Here is a 22296-nt window from a genome sequence, read left to right on the forward strand (position 1 = left end):
TAGAATATATGGGTCAGGGTGTAGTACATGTGTGCCTGTACACAACTCTGTATACATGTTTAGAAAATGAGGCCAGAGGTCTAACTAGCACGGGGAGATTAACTCCCCACAGAGCACAGGAAGAAGAAAAACAATCTTGGCAAAAATCTGTCAGTCTAACACGCACACACACAAAAACTCACCTGAGGTCCAGATTTGCCTCCTTCCAGAGAAGGTCCATTAACCTCAAAATCTGGAGGGTCAACATGTCTTGTCTTAGGTCTAGGAGTAAAAGTCAAGATGAATACTGGGAAAGTGCCTCAGTTTGGAAAAAAAGGCAATATTAAGCTAGAAGGATGACTTTTCTCCTTCCATTCCTTTGCCACTTCCTGCTTCTTTTAATCTCCACCTTTCCAAACCCCCCTCCCCCCTTCTCTGATCCCTACCGTCTCCATTCTTAAAGATGATTCCCAGGGTGTCTCCACTCAGCAGCTTGTTGTTGTAAACAATCCAGAGGGGCTTCATCTTTGAGTCCATATACCGACACTTCTCCACACTATAGAGAGAAAAAAAAGACCCATCAGCTTCCTGTAAGAGCAAAGGTTGTCACACTCCGGTATAAATACATAAAAACTTGTGCAATCTTACTTGATGTCAGACAGCAGGACACTGGGGTTTAGAGGGGAGTGAAGGTCTGAAAGAGTCTCCGAGTATCCACTCTGTCTTAAACATGTCATCATGGCCTCCTTGGTCAACATTGCTTCCTTGGTTTTACTACGAGTGTTCTTGATGGTCCCTAATTTAATCAGCTCATTGACTGACTTTAGCTTACTCAGGGCTTCCACCTGGCATATCAAGAGAAGAACAATGTAACAGAACCAAACATACAGGTTTGATTTAACCCCGTGAACAAAGTTCTCCTGTTACTAAGAACTGATATCATTCTCCTGAAATAGACAACGTCAGCATTGTGTCACCACTGTGTATACGCTACCAAACAGGAAATTTGGCCAGATAAATGATAAGGAAGTCACAGGATGATTTGAGAAGAGACTGTCAAAACCAACAGTGTAGGGGCCAAAGGTCAGCGGGCAGGATGGGTGACAATGCTGGCACCGGAGAGGCTAAAAATACCATAGAGCTACCCCAGCTGAACTTAATAGATCAGCACTAATCTGTCAGGTGTGTGCAGATTTTTCAAAGTAAAATTGCAGTTTCTAGCAATAAAACATTTCAGCATATTTGAGTAACAGAAAAATGTTGATGATTTATTAATTAAATCTTAATAATGACATATGTACATCATGTCCTGACTGCCTGAAATAACAGTTGCAATACTTTAAGATTTCTGCCTCCAGCAAGTTTTAAGATTTGCAAATGAAACGTGGGAGTCTAAAACAAAGCCGTCATCACTTTTACTATTTTTTTTTAATAGTGTGAGAGAATAGGTGTGTGTGGGTGCGTTCAGCTTGCCTGTTTCTTTAGAACCTCAATATGAGGGATGTTGCTTCTACAATAGGCTTCTAGGAGTAGCGCAAACTGGACTGAAACAGCTGGCATGTGGATCTCTGACCTGTAGAGGGCAGCACAGAGGAGGAATGGACAAACGAGAAACATCTAGAAATTTCAAACATTCCCTCTCCTTCTCCCTTAATTTGAATATGTAACTGTTCAAAGCCTGCATGTTTATTTCCACAACACTCAATTGCCTCCACACACACGCGCACACACAACCACACCCACCGTAGATGCCAGAAGAGGAAGTGTCCAATCTGGCGGTTTCTTTGAGCACGCTCTAACAGGAAATGAGTGAGGGCGCAGTCATAATAGGGCTCGTAACGCAACACCTGCACCAATTGTAGCAGGTACTGTGACAGTTCCTCATCACTGATGAAGGGGAAAGAAGAAACAGGAAGACAGAAACTTAGAAAGACCATTTTTCTAAACAGTAATGTAATCCAGTGTATGATTAACAGCATTTAAAACAGACCAAGTGTGTTTGTGGTCAGTTGATGTATATGGAACAAAGAAAAAAAGCATACTTTATTGGAGCGTATAATAAATGTAATATATGACAGTGAAGTCTACTGCATTTCATAAAAGTGTGCAAGGATTTACCTCATATCCTTTAAACAGCGCACAGCATACTCTCTGACATACTGGTCAGGATAGTTGAAGTCCAGCAGCTCCAGAGCATCTCTGGGACTCAGTTTGGGCCAAATCTGGAGCAGTGCCTGGAGCTGAGAGAGACAAACAACTTTAGAAACAGATATGCTGACATTTAATCAGTTAGATATGATGTGTGACCAAAAAGGACAACAGATCCTAAAGCATCAAAATCATTCTCCTGTTTAGAGCCATCTTCTCATGCACCTTCTCTTATTTTTAGATCACTCCTGTTAAATACACTGTAGAACTTCTGAAGTGCAAAACTCGTTATCCATTTCAGGGAAGTTGACTAAGTTCGAGGAAGCCAAATCTGGCAAGTGGCCTAGGTGGTGAGCAAGACTGGCCAAAAAAACTCCCATGTTTCCTTAGCACACACTACAGTTGTGATCATTTCGTCTGAATATTAGAGCCGACAGCCTCACCCCGGAGGACTAATTTACGCTACACATAGCAATAGTACAGAGATAGAGACTGATACATTTTACATCAGGGAATGCTTTTAGTTTTTAAATGGACCTGTGAATCAAATGCCCATGGGGTCACACATAATAAAGATGCTAATAAATTCTATAGCAACAACAGTTAGGACTGTAATTTCTTTCCTGTAAATACGGTTGAGTGTGAGTGACTTTATTATGATGCAGTTAATCATTTCAACAGTGATAATCTTGCCCCCAAGTAGAGACTCTATCACAGGCTTTTTGCTTCATCTGTGCCGTGACCGATGACGCTCTGCTTCTCACAACAGTGCTGGCAGCTGTGGGTTTATTATTAAATTAGATTTTAGTTTCAAGGAGGACAGTTTAAATTCAGTGCAACTTGCCTGCACTCATAGACGTAGATGAAGGTGTGACCAAGTTTCATAGGACCCTCTTAACATTGCACATCATATCCGTGCTGTGCATTTTTGACACCAACCCATAACATTTGTAGAGCTCAGACTACTATACATTAAGAGATACTGTCACACATTTTATGTCAAAAGTAGTAAAAATATGAGACTGACATTTGTGCATAAGCTCAATATATGAAATATGACCTTTTCTGAATTGTATGGGATTGCACTGAATCAAACAGTTTGCTTTTTAAAGAATCAATTTTTTAAAACCTTGAAACAAGTGCTGACTTAATATCATTATATCCTCAGTAACACCCCATAACCATAACAATGGATATGCTTCCTAACCTGGGCCATGTCCTCATGTTTGCTCCACTTGACAGAGAGTAGCAGCTTGGGCAGCGACTGGGGGAAAGTCTCACGACAATCTTGTCGTAGTGTCCAGATCAGATCCTTTTCATTTTCACAGAGCTGAGAGACCGGGTCACGCTCCATGATCTCCTTCAGCTCCATGTAGAATTTCTTAACACCACGACCCTGAGAGCAAAACGGTTCAGAAAAGAGAGAAAAGGTCAGCTGGGTTTGGGATTTTGAGATACAAAGGAGCAGAAAGGTGGACGTAAGGAACTCAGAGCGTGTAGATGAGCAACTGCATTTACTGTAAATAACCACATGAGGGCAGGAGAGCATTAAAGTAGTAACATTCTCACCATCTTTGCAATGTGCATGAGTGGGCCAAGAACTAGCATTCATTTGTTTGTTAAAAACTTGTAAAGTGTCTGATTCAACAAAGAGGCAGGATTTTAGTAGCTACAAAATGTAACCCAAGTCCTGACATTCACGTTCTTTACAGGTAAATAACAGCTGAGCTGTACAGCGCTCTATACTAATATGTAACATGACACGCTGTAACAATGAAATTACAACTTTTAGTCAGCGATAATCTAGTTTCTCTCACGCACAGACTGCATATTTAAAAAAAGAAAAGGAAAAAAAGAGACCGTGTTCAGGCATGCCCTCTAAGTAACAGCAGATTACGTAACTGGCTGTAACACACCCATGAGTGGGTTTTCAGTTGAGGGGTGGTAAGAGGAAAACGTACATGTAATCTGATTAGCGTGCGTAGTTTTGTACTTTTGAAGAGGATTTGAATATTTTTGCAGCTACACCCTGCCAAAGTAATAACAATGGGTTTCCAAGGAAACTAGCAAACGGGTGCCTGTTGAGGTAATATTTGTACTGTGTGACTCTAAGAGTGTGTGAGGAGAGAGATGGGCATGCTGCATCATTTCTCACATTTCGTGTAAGCCATCATGTAGCAATCACTACTGTGCTTTCAGCTTCACTGCACTTTTATGTATTCTGAATGAATTCAATCATCTAAACACATTCGCACACAGTCAACTCCTTTTTTGTATATAAACTCACAATGGACACACAGTCAGCGCTGACCATCTCTGCAGCTTTTTCCAGTATCTGCAAAAAATTCAAATGAAAAAAAAAAATGCATGAGTGAACGCACACTGATGCATCAGAGTGCATTAAACAGGCCGAGCACGTCCTGATCCTCTCATGCTAACAGCTACCACTTCATCATAATCACTAGGTACTATTTTGAAGAGCACTAAGCCACTCTGCTGACAATTTCAGCTGAACTCATGCTATCAAAAAAAGCCCATACTCAGTTTTTCCATTCGCAGATGAATAGTGTTTATCCATACATCACAAATCTAATCTAATTGGTATGTTTTAAAAGGGCAAATGGGTATCATCTTATTAATTTGACTGAATATGACGATTGACTGCTGTGTGACCTTGTCAAAAGGAGGGAAGACGATGGGGTGTGAAGAGTACTCTGGGAAGTGGATGTGCAGTGCTGTAGCGTTCTCAGTGTATGGGTTGGTCTGAATGGTTCCTATGGGGTTCAGCATCTCTTCAAGTTCATCTGGGCAGGAGAGACACACATGCATAGCTGATATGAATTTGCCCTTTATTAATTATTAAATTATACCGTGACTTTGTGTATGTCTATACCAGGAAATGATGACCAGCAGTGCAGGATGATGTCTCCAGTCTTCAGCTGCCCTTTATAGTCAAACACCATGGTGTTTACCCAAGCTATGGGGTAGTGCTGGATCATACAATTAAATGTTAGTCAATATAAGATAGTTTGGAAAAAAGGCACTTGTCTGATAATGTGCGTCCCACTCACCACTTTCCCCGCCTTGCGGATGGTCTGATACTTGTTGATGTGTGGATTTTTGGTGGACTTTTGCTTCTTAACCTTGTCCATCACGGCATAGATAGCAAAACAAAGGCGGGTCATGCGGGGCAGGTCACAAACGGAGATTTCAAACTCCACTGTGTTGTCTTTCCACGTGTGCTCTGAGCGCCCGCTACTCTCGTTGCTAACTGCCGGCTTGCAGAGAAGCTCTGTACCGTGAAAGAGCCCCGCCCTAACCTGGACCTGTGTACGGCAGGAAGGGTTGAATTTTACAATTACAAGCCAACCTGCCAATGGCCATAGATGCAAACTTAGACAAAATATCTTTGCTAGTTTGTGTGAAACTGTAAAGACAGATGGCACAGGTTTGCAGGGTTTGTGCAGTGACAAACTAATAGGTACACACATGACTTTTTAATAGATGCAAACAAGAAGAGTTTACCTTGGCAGTTTCCTCTGCGTTCACCTTGCTGCCTTTCACAAGAACTATCCTAAAGGGCTTAGGCACGTCCCACACACACGTCTGTACTTGCTGCAGAGGAAGAGTGAGAGGAGGGAAAAAAACCCAAAAAAAACAAAACAAAACTGAGGGACTGGCATAATGTACTGTGAAGATATACACACTCAAATGCTTAAAAACTAAATAAAAAAAACAAAAACAGCAACAGTTCCAGACACAGGCACAAACAACAGGAAAGGTCAGGCAGGTCAGTCTGATGTCAAGCCAAGTGGATTTGTGAGGGTCAGCAAGTCAGCAGAACAAACAGTCACATGACACCTACAAACTATGAACAACACAGCACACTTCCTGCCCGTCTCTTTGCTCCTATGTGATTAGACTGATGTAATGTCAACGTGATCCCTTATCAGAAAAGATGGAAGTATGTTTGTTTGATTCTACTGTTGCAGGCAGAAACAGCTCCATGTCAAGTAAAGCATAATCACAAAAAAACAAACAAAAAAAAACAAAACAAAAAAACCACTCCGTACTTCTGTTTTCTTTTCTAATTATCAGTCAGCTTTCCAACAGCAGAGCATCCAATAACCACTTCCTTGCAAGAAAATAAAATCTCACTTCCTGTCTCAAATAGCCGCAATTCTACAGCAACCTTATTAAAGTCTGCCCAGTGTCCGTTTCTGTCTGCTTCCTCTATTGCACCATTCTTTTCTATGGTACTTTAAAGAACACTGACAAGACCGATATAATAAAGAAAAAGCACAGAAAATATGCAAAAGTCCACAAAACAAAAGAAAAACACTTTAAAATGTAAGCTTTTTTTAGACTAATTAGAACAACAACAAGAGGAAGTGATAGGAGATGTAATCGTCATAGACCATGAACACATTTATTTACACGTGCCATGCACTCAAAATGATTTATATCTTAACTCAGTGGACAAAGAACATATATCTATATCTATATCTGTCTGCATTTAATACGGTGGAAAGAGTTACATCCATGAGTTTCCTTTACCTGTGATGAACAGTGTGATTTAGCCACTTATATGACAAAGTTTGGAGATGCGTGGTTGCATCATACACTGTGCTTCAGATCTAGTTTCATACTCTGTGCTCTACTATTAGCCCTTAAACAGAGCAGCATTTAGTGCATTTATGATGGCAGGTAACCCCCCCCCCCAAAAAAAAACAAAAACAAAAAAAAAAAACCCCTAATCTTCACAATACTGTTAGTACACATTTTCATTGAGAACCACAACAACTACTGAAAAATCATAATGCTTCTTAACTGTAGTTAAAACCCTGCCAGGTAAAAACTGCACCATCAGTAAATAGAAAACCTTGATTACACTTTCCATATCAGCCCAGGTCCAAGTGACATACATATAATCACAATCAAGGCTTCACAGATAACAAGCAAGGTGTTACAGCTGTTTAGTGAGAGGGTGATAACTGAGGTAGGAATTCTCTTGTTGTGATGTTGAGAGAAAGAAAAAAAAAAAAAAGCGCTAAGTTTGTTTTGATTAACAGACATTTCCAATGTTGAGCAAGAGGCGTTACAAAAAGGAAAAAAATATACCAACTTTAGAGCTGAGGCAATTAAAACTAATTCAAGTGAAATTAATTACAGGTACAAGATATCACAGGGAATTGTGTTCTTGGAATAAATGTCACTTCATGATAGGACACAAATCATGACACAAAATGATTGTGATAGTTTCAGTGCAGGGAGTGTATGCTACATGCAGTCAAAGTGAGAAATGGAAGGGCAGTGAAATGACTGGCTGTTAGTACTGCAGAGGAACAGAGATCTTAAATCAAGCAGGTGCAAAGTATAAGGAAAGGTTATGAAGCCGTAGCTGTTCCTGCAGCGTTACATAATAAATTTAACGTTTCAATCCTTTATCAGGTGACTCATGGTTGAAATATTTATCAACTTTTGAAACCACACATCACCGGGGCTTCAACAGTATCAGGCAATTAAAACCCCTAGGAGACTAGCTAATGAAGGCCAATGAAATTCAACCTGACATTTAAAATGTGGATGCACGCATTGAGCTGTGATGTCACTGTGCACCTGCAAGCAGTGCTAAGACGCTGGCAATGATTTCCTGACAGCGTGGCAAATGCTGGTAGTGCAGTACAGGCTGACACACTGCCTCATAAAAAAGAGACACCTGCCAAAAGTACTTGTTTACTTACTAAACCTCCACACCTGTGCAGGTGAATCAACTAAAGTGTGCAACTTTTCTTATATTGATGCGAGAGCAGCAAATGCTGGTGGATATCAAGTCACTGTAATCTAGTGCACATAAGAACGTTTTCTTACATTTTCAACCCCCTGTTTAGGCCTGATCACGTCAAACAAATCGCCATCAAATCAGATGATGTACAGCTGTTAGCAAAGCACAGTTTCTTCAAAAACAACATCAGCCGATTAGCAGACACACTCATAAAAATTATATTGTTCACAGAGTCATGCATAATATTTGGACTAACCGTGGGAGGCCTTCTCTTGGGAGGTAGCGGTAAAGGTGGGTTGGAGGACTTGCGGCTAACCACAGCGCCAATGGCTGAGATTTCCTTGTCAAACATAGTCTTTACAGTGCTGGTGTGGACCAGGGTGAGGTGGGGAGCCTCCTTGGCCTGCAGGCATGAGCGAATGTACTGCACACAAGACAGGACAGGAGATTTTAGGAGGTTGTAGCCATGTCATGTTAAAGCAGTCTCTGGAGCAGAAAAAGTGCTAAAGTCACTTAAGCTAATGAGCTAGAGACCGAATAAATGAGAAGTGAAATTTAATCTCTGCACAACTTGTCAGCAGACTTCAATGTAACATGGAAGACTGTGCACAAACAATTTCAGGTATTTCATTATTATCTTGATTATATTTTTAATGTTTAAAAAGCACATCATGCAGCCTGCCCACATGGATCCAAACAAGATTCAGATGCATAAAAATGTGACTACATCTTTACACACACACACACACACGCTTACACTGCTGGACTAATAAAAACAGACCTAAGAAATCTATAAAACGAAATATTTCATGATTTCTACCTGGCAGTGTTTCCCAATGGAATTTCAGACGTAAATTAAAAACATTAAAAAAAAAAATAATAAAAAATATCACAGACCAAGCAACCACTTCAATATACTTAACAGAAAAACAAGAACTTACGAAGCATAACACGTAGATACACATGTATATATTTTTTCTCAGCTTATAACAGCTACCTGCAAGCTAATACTTTGGCAGTTTTGAGTCATCCATCATACTGCTCAATATCACTTAAACTTTATCATGCTTAGTTGTTTCATATTCAGAATGAACTAACAAGAAAACGTAAGCTTGCAATTGATTACTCTGAAAAATTAATGTGCAAAAAACCCCACAAAACACAACGTATAATTCTTAAGGGGAATAAAGAGTAACTAGCGAGCATATGTTTCAGCAAATAGCTGTAATCGTGCTCCAAATTGTCTCCAAAACAGCTGAAATGAGTTGTACATAAACACACTTTATTTTGATTTTTTTTAAGAAATAGAACCCACAAATAAACCTCTACTGAAAATATTTCTTAGAAACCAATTTGATGCTGATGGTTCGAGTACAACCTCATACTATTTGAACTTGTAAACATCTTTCTTTGCAATCAGAAAACAGGCTTTGGTGTGTTGCTGTCACAGTAATAACACTGCGAGACCCTTTTTGACCTTCAGTTGCGGTGGTCTCCCTATTGGTATTACTATACAGCAGCAACAACATTTTAAGAAGACTGTATCTGCTATATCTGTGCATGAACCTGAAAGTGAGACATGTAAGTTGATGTTGAAGTTCATCAGCCACTCACAGACACTTAAACACAGCTTTGATATGCAGCCACTGACCTTGTATTGAATCAGTGGATGGTCTCCACCAAGGAATTCCAGACATTGGCTGACCCTCAGTATATACTGACCCCTCCATACCGCGTCCTCAGATCCGTGGGTGGTCAGCCACTTTTTCAAAGCCTGCTCCATCAGCTCATTGGGGGTGCAAGACAATGACACCTTCAGACTGGCAGAGTCCTGCAAGAAGGGAAAATAGACAGTCAAGTGTTTATTACTGGTCAAAATGTATTTGGGACCATCTGAGAATAAAATAGCTGTTTGTTTTTTTTAAATCATCGTTTGTGTGTATATTTGGTACCCTCTATGATTTAAATACAAACATTTCTCTCACACACACACACACACACACACACACACACACACACACACACACACACACACCTAGAAGCTGCATTTGCTTGTTCATCTTAAACAGGAAGAGCACAGTAAAACAAGTAATGATATAAGATCTATAAGACCATAACAAAAGTCTCTCAATTTTCATGTGTACAAGTAACTGATACACAGAGTGAGTTCATATACATGCAATCACTTGGTACACTGATGGCTGAATTCATTCAGGATTTCCACTGATGTGTGTTCAAATACGTGTTAGCCTCCATCGCCTTATCACAGGGAATCTACCAGGTTTGCTGTGTGACCGTGAGGCTCACTGCGTCATGCCATTTATAGCACAGCACTGACCCGATACCAGAGATGGAATTGCTTTTAATTTCCTGGTGATTTAATAAAAACATCCTTCATTAGTAATTTAAAAAAAAAAGCGACCTTAGCTGCATTAGTGAGGATCTACACACAGCAGAGATATTAAAAGTTTTTCTAATTACACGCTGGTAACTATAAAAGCCATATTTTAAACGCTAAAATGAGACTTGATTTGGATACTGACGTGAACATGGAGGAGGAAGTCGGTCAATGATTTAGACAGTCCACACCAAACCCTGGTTATTTCTGAACAATAAACGACACCACTGCACTTCCTGTCTATAATGTAGCTTATTGTGTCTGATCTCTTAAAATAAGACTTCCTGCCAATGTTCACCTGAGTGCGGTGGCACAGATGGTCAGTCTTTGTATTATGTGCATGTGTGTGCCTGTGATGTTGATCAAAGCTGATATACAGGAGTCTGGAGGGATGTGACCATCTGTTTTATTATTAAATAATATTATTTCTATTACAGAGGCAAAGAGAAAGGCCGAGACAGATGGAGGGACATAGTCAAGTGAGTTCAGAGAAAAGAAGGGAGCTCATTTTAATCAGCATTTTGGTCCCTTGAGCTGCCATGCTAATGTGTGCGTGCATCTGAGAGAATGGCATAATTTCACTGATGGTTTTGACCCACTTATTGTCGTCACATGTCTTGCTAGTTGGGCTCAATCACGTGACTGTTGTGAAGCTGCCAACTGTGAGAGCAGGGGAGAAAAAAAAAAAAAAAAAAAAAAAAAAAAAGGCTGAGCTACAGTACATGTGCCTGCGCTGGTGGAGTCACATGGTTACTTTTGCTTCTAAAACAAGGTGGTTTTGTCTTCTGTAGTGGAGCAGTAAGTCACACGGTTATTCTCAATTCATTATGTATACAGAGATGTTGAACAGACAAAACTTTACACGTATATTGTAAAGCTCATTACAAAACAAAGACAGCTTCTTCGTTAGCACTCATGCTATCTCTTTTCAACACCAAAAATATTACTCAAGTGTCTTTTTGTCTACTCTTGCTGATTGCAGTAGAAAAACGATAGAATAGATATAAATTAGCCACAATTCACTGAGGATCCTTCTCAGCATCGTGCAATATAAGCACAAAATGAAGCAACACGAGGATACATTATATGAACTTGTTTTAAAAATAGAAATTAAGAATTAATGTCAGAGCTGTCAAAACCCTCAGGAAAGGTCTAAGATCATCCAAAATAAGTTCTCTTTTTGACTTATTCCTACAACGCTAGTGCAGAGCCTGTTGAGAGGAAGTATAACAGGTTTTATTGATGCTGTAAAAATGATTAAAGCTGATGTTTTGAAAAGAGGACAGCCATAAGAGGTTCAGCGATTGTGGTAGAAAGACCAGACTGGATGAGGCATTCTAAAGAAAGCTGCAACCTGTGAACTACATGATTGAGTTTTTCATCACAAACCTTGCATTTATGAAATTACAGGACTATAATAAAGAAAACACTTTTTTACAGAATGATTTTGAAGTGAAGGTAAAAACATCTATTATCCTGTTTAGGCCCATTTTGAAACAGAATGGCTATAAAGCTGTGCAGGACTCATTTATTCCAACCCATGTTTATGCATCTGAATGAAATGAAAATGTAGCCTTCTTTGATAATAAAAAAACAAAAAAAAACAAAAAAAAAAAAACACAAAGACTAAACTAGTAAAGACTAGTTTTCTGTTCTACTTTACAGGCATTTTTAAATGCTTTTTATACCCAAATTTTCTATGTAACATTCACACTCCAAAGGACTAACTTGAGGTTCAGTATCTTGCCTAAAGATACTTTGGCATCCATACTGGAGCAGCCAGGGCTCGAACCACCAACCTTCTGATTAGCAGACCTGCTCTACCTCCTGCATCTATAGTTCAGTGTATCCTTTTTATTTATCCTACATAAACTGCCACTGATTAAGCTACGCTGCACTGTTCTGCATTACAGACCCTCACCTGGGACTGGTCAAAGTGGATAATGACTTTCAGGTCCACCGGTGCATCGTTGACTCCGGCTGTGATCGTGGTCACTGCCGCAGGCTCCAGCTGTGGGGAGTAGCAGGCTTGCACCCACTCCGAGAATGCCATCATTTGTATTTGTTGCATCCTCTCTTCACTGATCCGAAACATCTTACTCCGAAAATCCTTCACCTCCTGGTCATTTAAAGCATCAAGTTCATGGAGACCTAGAGAACACGAGTAAAGGACACCGTTACAACATTGCAAAAGAAAGCCGTGCTACCACTTTAAGAAAGAGGGGCACTTGGATATCAGTAATTTGTCTACAAATCTAAATTGATGATTCTTAATGTTACAAGAAATCAGCGTAAAAAAAAACAACAAAAAAAACAAACTGACTTCAACCAATTCATCAACAACTTTGCAGCCCTTCAGTTCATCTACTGAAACAAGCTGTTCCAGCTGTTCCCTATAAGCCAGTTTATTTCTTTCTTCTGACTCACAAACAGAAGGTTTGAACAGCACATTGTGGGGGCCATCTGCTTGAGAGGAACACAGTAAAGATATTCCCTCTCTTTTACATCATACAAAGCATAACAGGTTCAATTTAAAGACTGATAATGGTCAAGTTGAGTTTTTATTAAAAATGGCAATGTGGATTCTTAGTATGGAACAAAATTAATTAGCATTTTTAACTAAAGTCAGTACGAAACTTCTGAAATAAGAGAAACGAGTAGGAAGATGGTGAATATTCCTAAAGTAACACACTTGAACACAGAGGCTTTAAAATTAATAGAAAATGCACAACCACCTGTGGGATGTTCAGTGCCAGACACCAGCAGTAATGAATGTGCATAAAATGATGACTGTCTCCATGTTGGATTACAGTAGAGCCCCTTAATATTCACACACAGAGGTATAAGTTGCTGTTGGGCTGATCACAGTCCACCTTCTGCTTTTATCACTGGATTATTATTATTATTATAATTTTTTTAAAGGGTACTTTTCATTCACTCTTGAGTAATGAAAACATGTTGACATTTAAAGGCATTTCACATTCATATGACCCTCAGCATTCAAGAAGGCTCTGAAGCACATTAGCTGTGTAGACCAAGTTTGTGTGGCTGCATTACTGGAGGGGGAAAACATGGTTGACACGTGTATGTGTGTCTGTGTGTGTGTGCGCGCGCGCGTGTGTCTGTGTGCGCGCGCGTGTGTCTGTGTGCGCGTGTGTGTGTCTGTGTGCGTGTGTGTGTGTTGACCTTCTAGACAAGCCTGTGAGGTTCCCTTTGAAACACCGCTTTACTCTTTCAAAAGCCTTTAAGAGATCAGGTCAGACCAAAGTGGAGTCGGGGGGGGGGGGAGAGAGAATATCAATATCACCTGAGTCTTGATCAATTACACTCAGAGCCTCTTCTCTTCTTCTTTGAAGAACAAAGGACTTCCAATTCGTAATCTCTTGGTTGGAAGAATGCTGAATGTGTGTCTGTTTAATAATCCAATGGGGCTACACTACTTCCCTTTCATTACTGATTAACCTCTCTGTTATTCTCTTCAGTAGTCACGGCATCGTTTTGCCTTTAAAATCTCTGAAAAGACTTTGCACTATACTTTACCTGCAGCCCGCTGTAATGCGTTTACGCCTGCTTTCAGGAATCACTCCCGAAACTCAACGTTACTGTGCCTTCTTTCATGTATGATAAACAAACTGAGTGTTGATCATGACGCAAGGTTTTCACCTTGCTTCAAGACTTAACACCGCTTTTCCTCCAAATAGTTAATCACCTCAGAGGACTGGGCTGTTATACGGTAGTGACAGAGCCCCTGTGTTCTTTGAAAAGGCCCAATCTTCAGAGAAAATGCAAAGTGACATGTGATGGAAGGCATGTCAGGAACACGTCCAGTCAAACATCACGCTTCTCTATCAGTTAGTGATAGAAGCCATCTGCACAGGAGCCTTGGGTCTGAATGCATGGGAGAGCGTGCTGAGTGGGAGAGCTGCTTAGCATACTGGAGGAGGTGCTAACGGCTTGTTGTGAGGTAGGAAAGATTTACAGTCCCATTTACCAGCTCTTAAGTGCTTTTCTTTATTGGAAATGTCAAACACGGAGAATAAAGGAATCTATCCGGAGCGGAGGAACGCATGTGAGAGATCTTGTGTGATAATGTACTGCTTCAAACCGAGGTAGAGTCTTAAAAGCGATGCTGCATTACCCTTGCCGATGAGCACGCCGATCTTGGAGTCCAACAGGCGCTCTGCTCGACCACAGTTGCGCATCACCAGCTTGAGAACGGGCAGGAAGGGGCGAACGTCGCACAACCGACGCGTTTCGTCCTCCAGCTCTTCGTGTACGGCTGCCTGGTTGACACACTCGAACATGTGGCTCTCCATTTCGCCGAGTGCAGGAAACAGTGGGAAGCTCTGAGCCTGCTTCCATAAGAGCTAGAAGGGAGAAGAACAAATATGTTCCACTAAGGTATTTTTGCCCCACACCAAAAAAAAAAAAAAAAAAAAAAAAAAAAAAAAAAAAAAAAAAAAAAAATCACACGGCGAGTTTTATTGTAGCCATTAGCCCATATTAAATAAATCTTACATAAAATGAGCAACTGTAATAAACATCACATTTTATTTGACAGTTTCATAAAACAAGGCTGAGAGCATTTTCAAGAATGAGAAATGGACGTGACTCATATCTTTACAACACAGTTTCTGGGTGAGGCAATCAGAGTACGACTCCCCTGCCTGCCAGCCCCTGGTGGTACACTTCATGCCCCTTTGCCCCCCACAGCCTGATCACAGGATGGGTGTCAAAGAGCGAGTCTTTTTGTGAGGAAAAAGGGATGCATTCTGGCAAAACAGAACAAGCCTCCTCTCTCCTCTCCACAAACACTCAAAACATTTCCCACAGTTACTTTCTCTGAACTGCTTTTGTGAGCAAGTGATCTCAACATGTGACAAATGGAAAACAAAGAGTTTCAAATGATAACTCATTTCCCAGAATCACTGTAAAACATTTTGGGGAGCTCGGCTGTAGTCTGAAACATGAATGGAGGCTTGTGAATGAAAGAAGCAGTCATTCACAAGCCCACTGCTGGCCATATGATCACTAATAAAGAGTTTTGTACAGACGGTCTGAAAGCCTGCAAAAAGTTAAAGAATATTCTACCCTTTAGCTAAACTAACAGCCTCTGGCCTTTCACAAACACGGCTTCTGTTTGATTCACAGGTTTATGTACTTTTTAAAATGCAAACACGTCCGTGTATGGGTTTATACCAGTGTGCAAGGACGCAGACCTCAGTGGGGAAGAAAAAAAAATTTCAGAGAGAAATCAGGACTTGCGGTCAATGAATAGCAGACACTCTGTACACACAGCAACAACCCACCTCCTCAGGCTTTAAATGGTGCCCTTTTTGGGGAAATAATGACTTTGTGTTTCAGTGCAGCACATGTTTGTTTTACACCAGAATTATAAAAATAAAAATTCTGTGCAATCCAATAAACAGCCCTGTACTGAGAGCAATAAATGCTACCTTTGCAGAAGCTGGTACATCTTAGGACTGAGCATCTGTGTTCTCATACAGTCAGTCATTACAGAAGGAATCTGATTGTGCTGTGAATGAGGGCCACACGCACACAAACACCTACGCTGACAACAAATGCCTCAAAGTTATTTTCTTAGAGTTGTGAACCTCATCACGTCTGTGACTTCTGACCTCCACTCACATACAGTGGGGCAAAAAAGTATTTAGTCAGCCACCGATTGTGCAAGTTCCCCCACTTAAAATGATGACAGAGGTCAGTAATTTGCACCAGAGGTACACTTCAACTGTGAGAGACAGAATGTGAAAAGAAAATCCATGAATTCACATGGTAGGATTTGTAAAGAATTTATTCTTAAATTAGGGTGGAAAATAAGTATTTGGTCACCTCAAACAAGGAAAATCTCTGGCTCTCACAGACCTGTAACGTCTTCTGTAAGAAGCTTTTCTGTCCCCCACTCGTTACCTGTATGAATGGCACCTGTTTGAACTCATCATCTGTATAAAAGACACCTGTCCACAGCCGCAAACAGTCAGACTCCAAACTCCGCCATGGCCAAGACCAAAGAGCTTTCGAAGGACACCAGGAAAAGTATTGTAGACCTGCACCAGACTGGGAAGAGTGAATCTACAATAGGCAAGCAGCTTGGTGTGAAAAAATCAACTGTGGGAGCAATCATCAGAAAATGGAAGACATACAAGACCACTGATAATCTCCCTCGATCTGGGGCTCCACGCAAGATCTCATCCCGTGGGGTCAAAATGATCATGAGAACGGTGAGCAAAGATCCCAGAACCACACGGGGGGACCTGGTGAATGACCTGCAGAGAGCTGGGACCAAAGTAACAAAGGTCACCATCAGTAACACACTACAACGGCAGGGAATCAAATCCCGCAGTGCCAGACGTGTTCCGCTGCTGAAGCCAGTGCATGTCCAGGCCCGTCTGAAGTTTGCCAGAGAGCACATGGATGATACAGCAGAGGATTGGGAGAATGTCATGTGGTCAGATGAAACCAAAGTAGAACTTTTTGGTATAAACTCAACTCGTCGTGTTTGGAGGAAGAAGAATACTGAGTTGCATCCCAAGAACACCATACCTACTGTGAAGCATGGGGGTGGAAACATCATGCTATGGGGCTGTTTTTCTGCCAAGGGGACAGGACGACTGATCCGTGTTAAGGACAGAATGAATGGGGCCATGTATCGTGAGATTTTGAGCCAAAACCTCCTTCCATCAGTGAGAACTTTGAAGATGAAACGAGGCTGGGTCTTCCAACATGACAATGGTCCAAAACACACCGCCCGGGCAACAAAGGAGTGGCTCCGTAAGAAGCATTTGAAAGTCCTGGAGTGGCCTAGCCAGTCTCCAGACCTCAACCCCATACAAAATCTGTGGCGGGAGTTGAAAGTCCGTGTTGCTCGGCGACAGCCCCAAAACATCACTGCTCTCGAGAAGATCTGCATGGAGGAATGGGCCAAAATACCAGCTACTGTGTGTGCAAACCTGGTAAAGACCTATAGTAAACGTTTGACCTCTGTTATTGCCAACAAAGGTTATGTTACAAAGTATTGAGTTGTATTTTTGTTATTGACCAAATACTTATTTTCCACCCTGATTTACGAATAAATTCTTTACAAATCCTACCATGTGGATTCATGGATTTTTTTTTTTTTCACATTCTGTCTCTCACAGTTGAAGTGTACCTCTGGTACAAATTACTGACCTCTGTCATCATTTTAGGTGGGGGAACTTGCACAATCGGTGGCTGACTAAATACTTTTTTGCCCCACTGTATGGCCTCATCACCTATAAGCTGACATCACAAGCCATTTGCAAACAGAAAAACACTCTGCCAGCCACAACAATCACCTCTGTCAAAACAGGCATTGGATAATGTCTGACTGACTGACCAGCTGTCTGAATGTTGGGCTGCAGCCTCTGTTTTCCCTTAATGTGACAGCAAGCCTACAGGCATGCAGGAACAACTACACAATAAGCAAAAGAAGTCCTCAAAGTAGGTTCCCAGTTGAATTTTATATGAACTGATTAAGTATTTAGACTAGAATAATCCTTTAATTGTCCCACAAGGGGAAATTTGGTTGTATCCACAGCAAAACAAAAACAAAAACCATATACAAACAGAACAGGACACAGAACAGAAACACTTTTTACATATTTACATCATGGACAATAATTACCAAAGCAGAGTACAGTACAGTTAAAATTAGAGTACAGATAGTGTGCAAACAGAGCAGGATACTGAAAGAGGTTTAAATAGTTGAGGTGTAATATTAACACTGGTCAAAACAAAAACTTTAAATAACCTTGTTGCTTAGGAAACCTGTGCAGTCACCAACCCAGTGACACTCACCAGTTTGATGTGCTGAATTGTAGCCTCGCGTGGAACGTCCATCTGGATATAAATACCAGTGGGAAGCAAAAAGTCCACAGTGATCTGGTCCGGAGCGTGTCCGGCCAGAGGTGAGTGTGCCGCCCATATGTCCAGGAGGTCTGTCATGGCGGGAGGCATGGCAAGAGGAAGTTAACACCACCTCAACCATAAGGACCTGGAGAGACAAACAAATTGTACACTTAAGTTCATTGTTGCTATTCTACTGTAAAAAGCAAACAAAAACAACTAACAGATGCCAAATAATGAGCAATTCCCCACCTAACCCAGAATAAGCTCGACTAACTTAAGAGACAAGCTGACAGCATTTTCAAACTGATGTAAGAGATTTGAATATGGTCAAAAGGAGATGTTTAAAGCTTTTCAAGAATAAAAGATGTACACGCATTAAACTTGTACTGCATTTCAACAACCCAGCAAACAGTTGTCACAAGTTTAAACTTTCATTTGTACAAAAAACCCCAAAACTGCTTCTTAGACTCCAAACACAATCCAGCCTCACCAAACAACAACACCAACTTTTTAAATCAGAGTTCCAGACACAACAACACACACACACACACACACACACAGAGTGCCATTTTTATGCTCATACATTCATTAGCGAGAAGTTGACAGGCGCAGATGATTCAGTGTCACTGTGTCCCTGTGACGGAAGCGCTGTGCTGAGTCCAGTGGGAAGCCGCTGCTTTAATTTGGAGGAGGGCCAGAGTGCAGAAGAATGCCCACTAAGCAAACAGAAAAGTTCAGCCTGCCTTCCCCTCATCTGACAATCTGGTGCCTCCGGAACAAACCACACATAAAATGAAAACACTGGCAACGGGGTTCTGCATGCATAGGAATGCACACAAATATGAATCATGTATACAGACATTTACTGAATATGTCGGTAGACTCAGAGGCTGGTGCCAAAGTGAAAGCGAGCATGGTGAGGCTATTTTTGTAACAGTTCATTACTGGCAGATGCAAAAGTCTCCAAGCCATGTAATCGACACATACTATGCATATAGTCAATTCAAAGACAGGCGGACAAACTCATGCACCCACCCAGTTTACCTCGTAAAGTTCCATACAGATGGCATAAGTGAGTTTCCATCTTCTAGTGTTAAAAAAAAAAAAAAAAAAAAACAGAAAAAAAAAAAAATCCACAATCTGGTTTCCATTTGGGCCTTTGCCTCAACCACAGCTGCACATCGCACCACTTCCACCTGCATTCTCATTACGTTGTCCTCGAGTGGCCCGGGACATTAACTCTTCCTCCAGGCCACAGGGCCATCTCCATTCCAGCTCGATCAGCCCATTAAAAACAACAGCTCTGATTGCCTCTAATGGCCTTTCTCCTCTATGTTAAGTGCTCATGCAAGCCATATATGAGCAACCATTTCAGCACGTGTCTGAGTGTGGTGCAATATCTGCAGTGCATTTGGAGCCACGATCCCAGCCATTTAACATGATCAACCATGCAAATGGAATCAGCCTCGTGCGTGTTTCTGTATGCTCTGGAACTATAGACTATTGCCTTGACCAAGAAAACAAAACAAAACACCCAGATACTGCAGACAGTGTGTGCTCGTGTTGCTCTGTGTTCTCACACGACAAACAGAAAACCACAAGTAGCCACTGAGACTAACAGTCACAGGTCAGACAATGGCAAACTTGTTATGCCACAAAGGTGCGCAGTTACAAACACGAGTAACTTGACACCATGTCTGTCTGAAACACTGACAGCACAGCACCATGTTATCAGGGATGGATGAACGAGTGCATGTGCAAGCTCATCTACGCATGTAACATCCCTCTCTCTAATTATATGCTTCAAAAATGACACTTTCACAGCAGACAGCTTGAATACAGTCTCATCCTGCTGTGATGCAGACACACTCAGCCGCTTTCGCTCTCACATACCACACACACAGGTGAGCAGGGTTATTGAGGATGTGGTGGCAGTCAGCCAGAGGTCTGCTGCTAGGTCAGGTTTCAGCGGGAGGATCAGAGAAGAACAAGCGGCTTTGCAAGCTCAGTTAAAGAAAGAGCGTTTCATGTGGCAACAAACAGAGAAGCCTGAAGGGGCACATCCAGTTGGCCTGAAGTTGGCTAAGTAAACAACGCATCACGATGTTAGCCTCCATTCCCAAACTCCACAGGCAAACTCTGATGACTCCTGATGGTTGGAGGCGCAGAAATATGATCCTACTTGGATGTCCTTCGTTTTCTGTGCAATATGAGGACGATTATTAGGCAACACTTTCAAAAAACAAAGCACAAATGGATATTTCTTGTCTAACATTTCTTTATTTTGGAATTAACCTCTCACAAATGTAACAAAACAAAAAAGAAAACAAAAGAAATTGCCTGGGAAGAACACAGCTACAGTCTATTCACATCCCAGAATCCTTTAGTCTTTTGATCAGACAGCTGCCAATGCACTGGGAACAGGGTTTGTGGGTAAATCAAAGGAGACCAGTAAAAGAAGAGAAGTAATTCCTTTGTTACGATTTTATTTTATTTTTTTTATTTAATTAACAAAAAGGTAACGGAGAACCCTGACTAACAACTTTTGATATTTAGCAGACACCACAACCAAGCCAAGTAATCACCGAGTTCACACCACAGAAGAAACAAAGTGAACCTTTGCTTCCTCTGAACTAGTCTGAATGTTGTGATGGCTTTCATGCCCAGATGCATTTAACAGTAACACTGGTATTACTCAGCACTCCCTTTCTAAAGCTCTCTCTGTTTAACAGTAAGAAGCCTGTGAGGCTCTCTACAATGGAGTGAGTGTGTCTGTGCATCTCTGTGTACAAGTAATTAAAAAAAAAGAAAAGGGGAGCAGGGCTTAAATAAATGGTGTCTGCGTAAAAGGTCACGCCTGGTGATTAAGGGTCCTGTGACACATTTTCCTTCACACTGTGCTAAAAATAAAGATTCACAAAGAGGATCTAGGACCTCTTCACCTCTCCACTCCAAACCACTGTCCTCCCGTAAATGACTATACAGACAAATATATGCAAGACAGACGCTGCCTGAGTCAGCTTTTCCACTTCTGGGCATGCAGTGTGTACGCGTGTGTCCATGTGCGTACATTTGTCTGGATGTGGGCATGACTGTGCACAAGATTAAAAACAAGCTTCTTTAAAAACTAAAACAAAAAACCCCAACTATTAAACATCACTTTAGGCTTGGCAATTTTCTATAGATTTCATATATTTTATAAACTAAAGGGCACATTGATACATTGAAAAAGTGATTTGGTGCCATTTAAATGAGAGTCTATATATAGTTATAGTAAGCAAACAGCTTCAGCACTGATGCCAGCAGTGTACGTCTTGGTATACCGGTACTACTTTGCATATTAGCACCTGCACCACATTTCTTGTTTCAGTTTCAGCCACAAACCACAATGGCACAGAATGAAACTCAGCGTGAGAAGTTGTAGAATATAACAAAGATTATTCCCTCCACACAAACCATAGACAAAACATTCATATCACAGATAGCAAAAAAAAACCCTGAAATTTGAATCAGCAGTGGGAGATAACCCATTTATTAAAAAGGAATGCCTTTATGTTTACTTAAAAAGCCAAAAAAAACAACAGGAAATGACTACCTCAGGTATTACAGACTGGTATGCTACCACAGAGGCAGGCATGAATCAACTGTTTTTCATAACTTTAACGCTTGCTTTGAATCAGCTACACAGTCTAGTCTGTGTGTAGGTTGACTGAAAAGCTGTTAAGATCTGTAGTAGGAGTTTATCTGGCGGCTGTGTGGATAAGTGATCAGCTGAGGTGTGTAGCCCTGGCTGTGATTCACCCATGAAGTAGTAGTAGAAGTAGTACTACTGCTTACTGTCATTAGGAGTGGACATAGGTGGTGGCTGTAGACGGTAAACACACATTCAGGCATAACGGTCACTTCAACTGTGACACACTGTGACTGTGTCGGTGATTAGACATGTTTGTGTGCACAACTTTTCAGACATATTTCCACAGAAGTGACTGCCGAGCGATGCAGCGGTGTAATATTTTTAGGTATCGTGCCAAGTATGAGACTTACTTATAAACACTTCATCTTTAAAGCATTCAATTTCTAACAAAATCAACTTCCT

The 22296-nt window shown here is 41.1% G+C and overlaps 1 protein-coding gene across 1 annotated transcript in view; it reads right to left on the reverse strand.

The window, feature by feature from the left end:
• The window catches only part of pik3cb (phosphatidylinositol-4,5-bisphosphate 3-kinase, catalytic subunit beta), a 48498-nt gene that overhangs the window by 7136 nt on the left and 19066 nt on the right, over positions 1 to 22296 (reverse strand). The window contains exons 3-19 of the mRNA XM_026191528.1: positions 18150 to 18345; positions 14449 to 14677; positions 12232 to 12461; positions 9564 to 9743; positions 8169 to 8336; positions 5653 to 5742; positions 5199 to 5453; positions 5021 to 5117; positions 4801 to 4931; positions 4415 to 4462; positions 3335 to 3523; positions 2098 to 2219; positions 1723 to 1866; positions 1453 to 1552; positions 628 to 824; positions 426 to 535; positions 183 to 261 (exon numbers count right to left, since the gene is read on the reverse strand). Coding sequence (XP_026047313.1) covers positions 183 to 261; positions 426 to 535; positions 628 to 824; positions 1453 to 1552; positions 1723 to 1866; positions 2098 to 2219; positions 3335 to 3523; positions 4415 to 4462; positions 4801 to 4931; positions 5021 to 5117; positions 5199 to 5453; positions 5653 to 5742; positions 8169 to 8336; positions 9564 to 9743; positions 12232 to 12461; positions 14449 to 14677; positions 18150 to 18308 — 2528 coding nt within the window. The 5' untranslated portion in view covers positions 18309 to 18345. The remainder of the gene's footprint in view (positions 1 to 182; positions 262 to 425; positions 536 to 627; positions 825 to 1452; positions 1553 to 1722; positions 1867 to 2097; positions 2220 to 3334; positions 3524 to 4414; positions 4463 to 4800; positions 4932 to 5020; positions 5118 to 5198; positions 5454 to 5652; positions 5743 to 8168; positions 8337 to 9563; positions 9744 to 12231; positions 12462 to 14448; positions 14678 to 18149; positions 18346 to 22296) is intronic.

Source organism: Astatotilapia calliptera, chromosome 14, assembly GCF_900246225.1.
Source record: "Astatotilapia calliptera chromosome 14, fAstCal1.2, whole genome shotgun sequence".
Lineage (NCBI taxonomy): Eukaryota > Metazoa > Chordata > Actinopteri > Cichliformes > Cichlidae > Astatotilapia > Astatotilapia calliptera.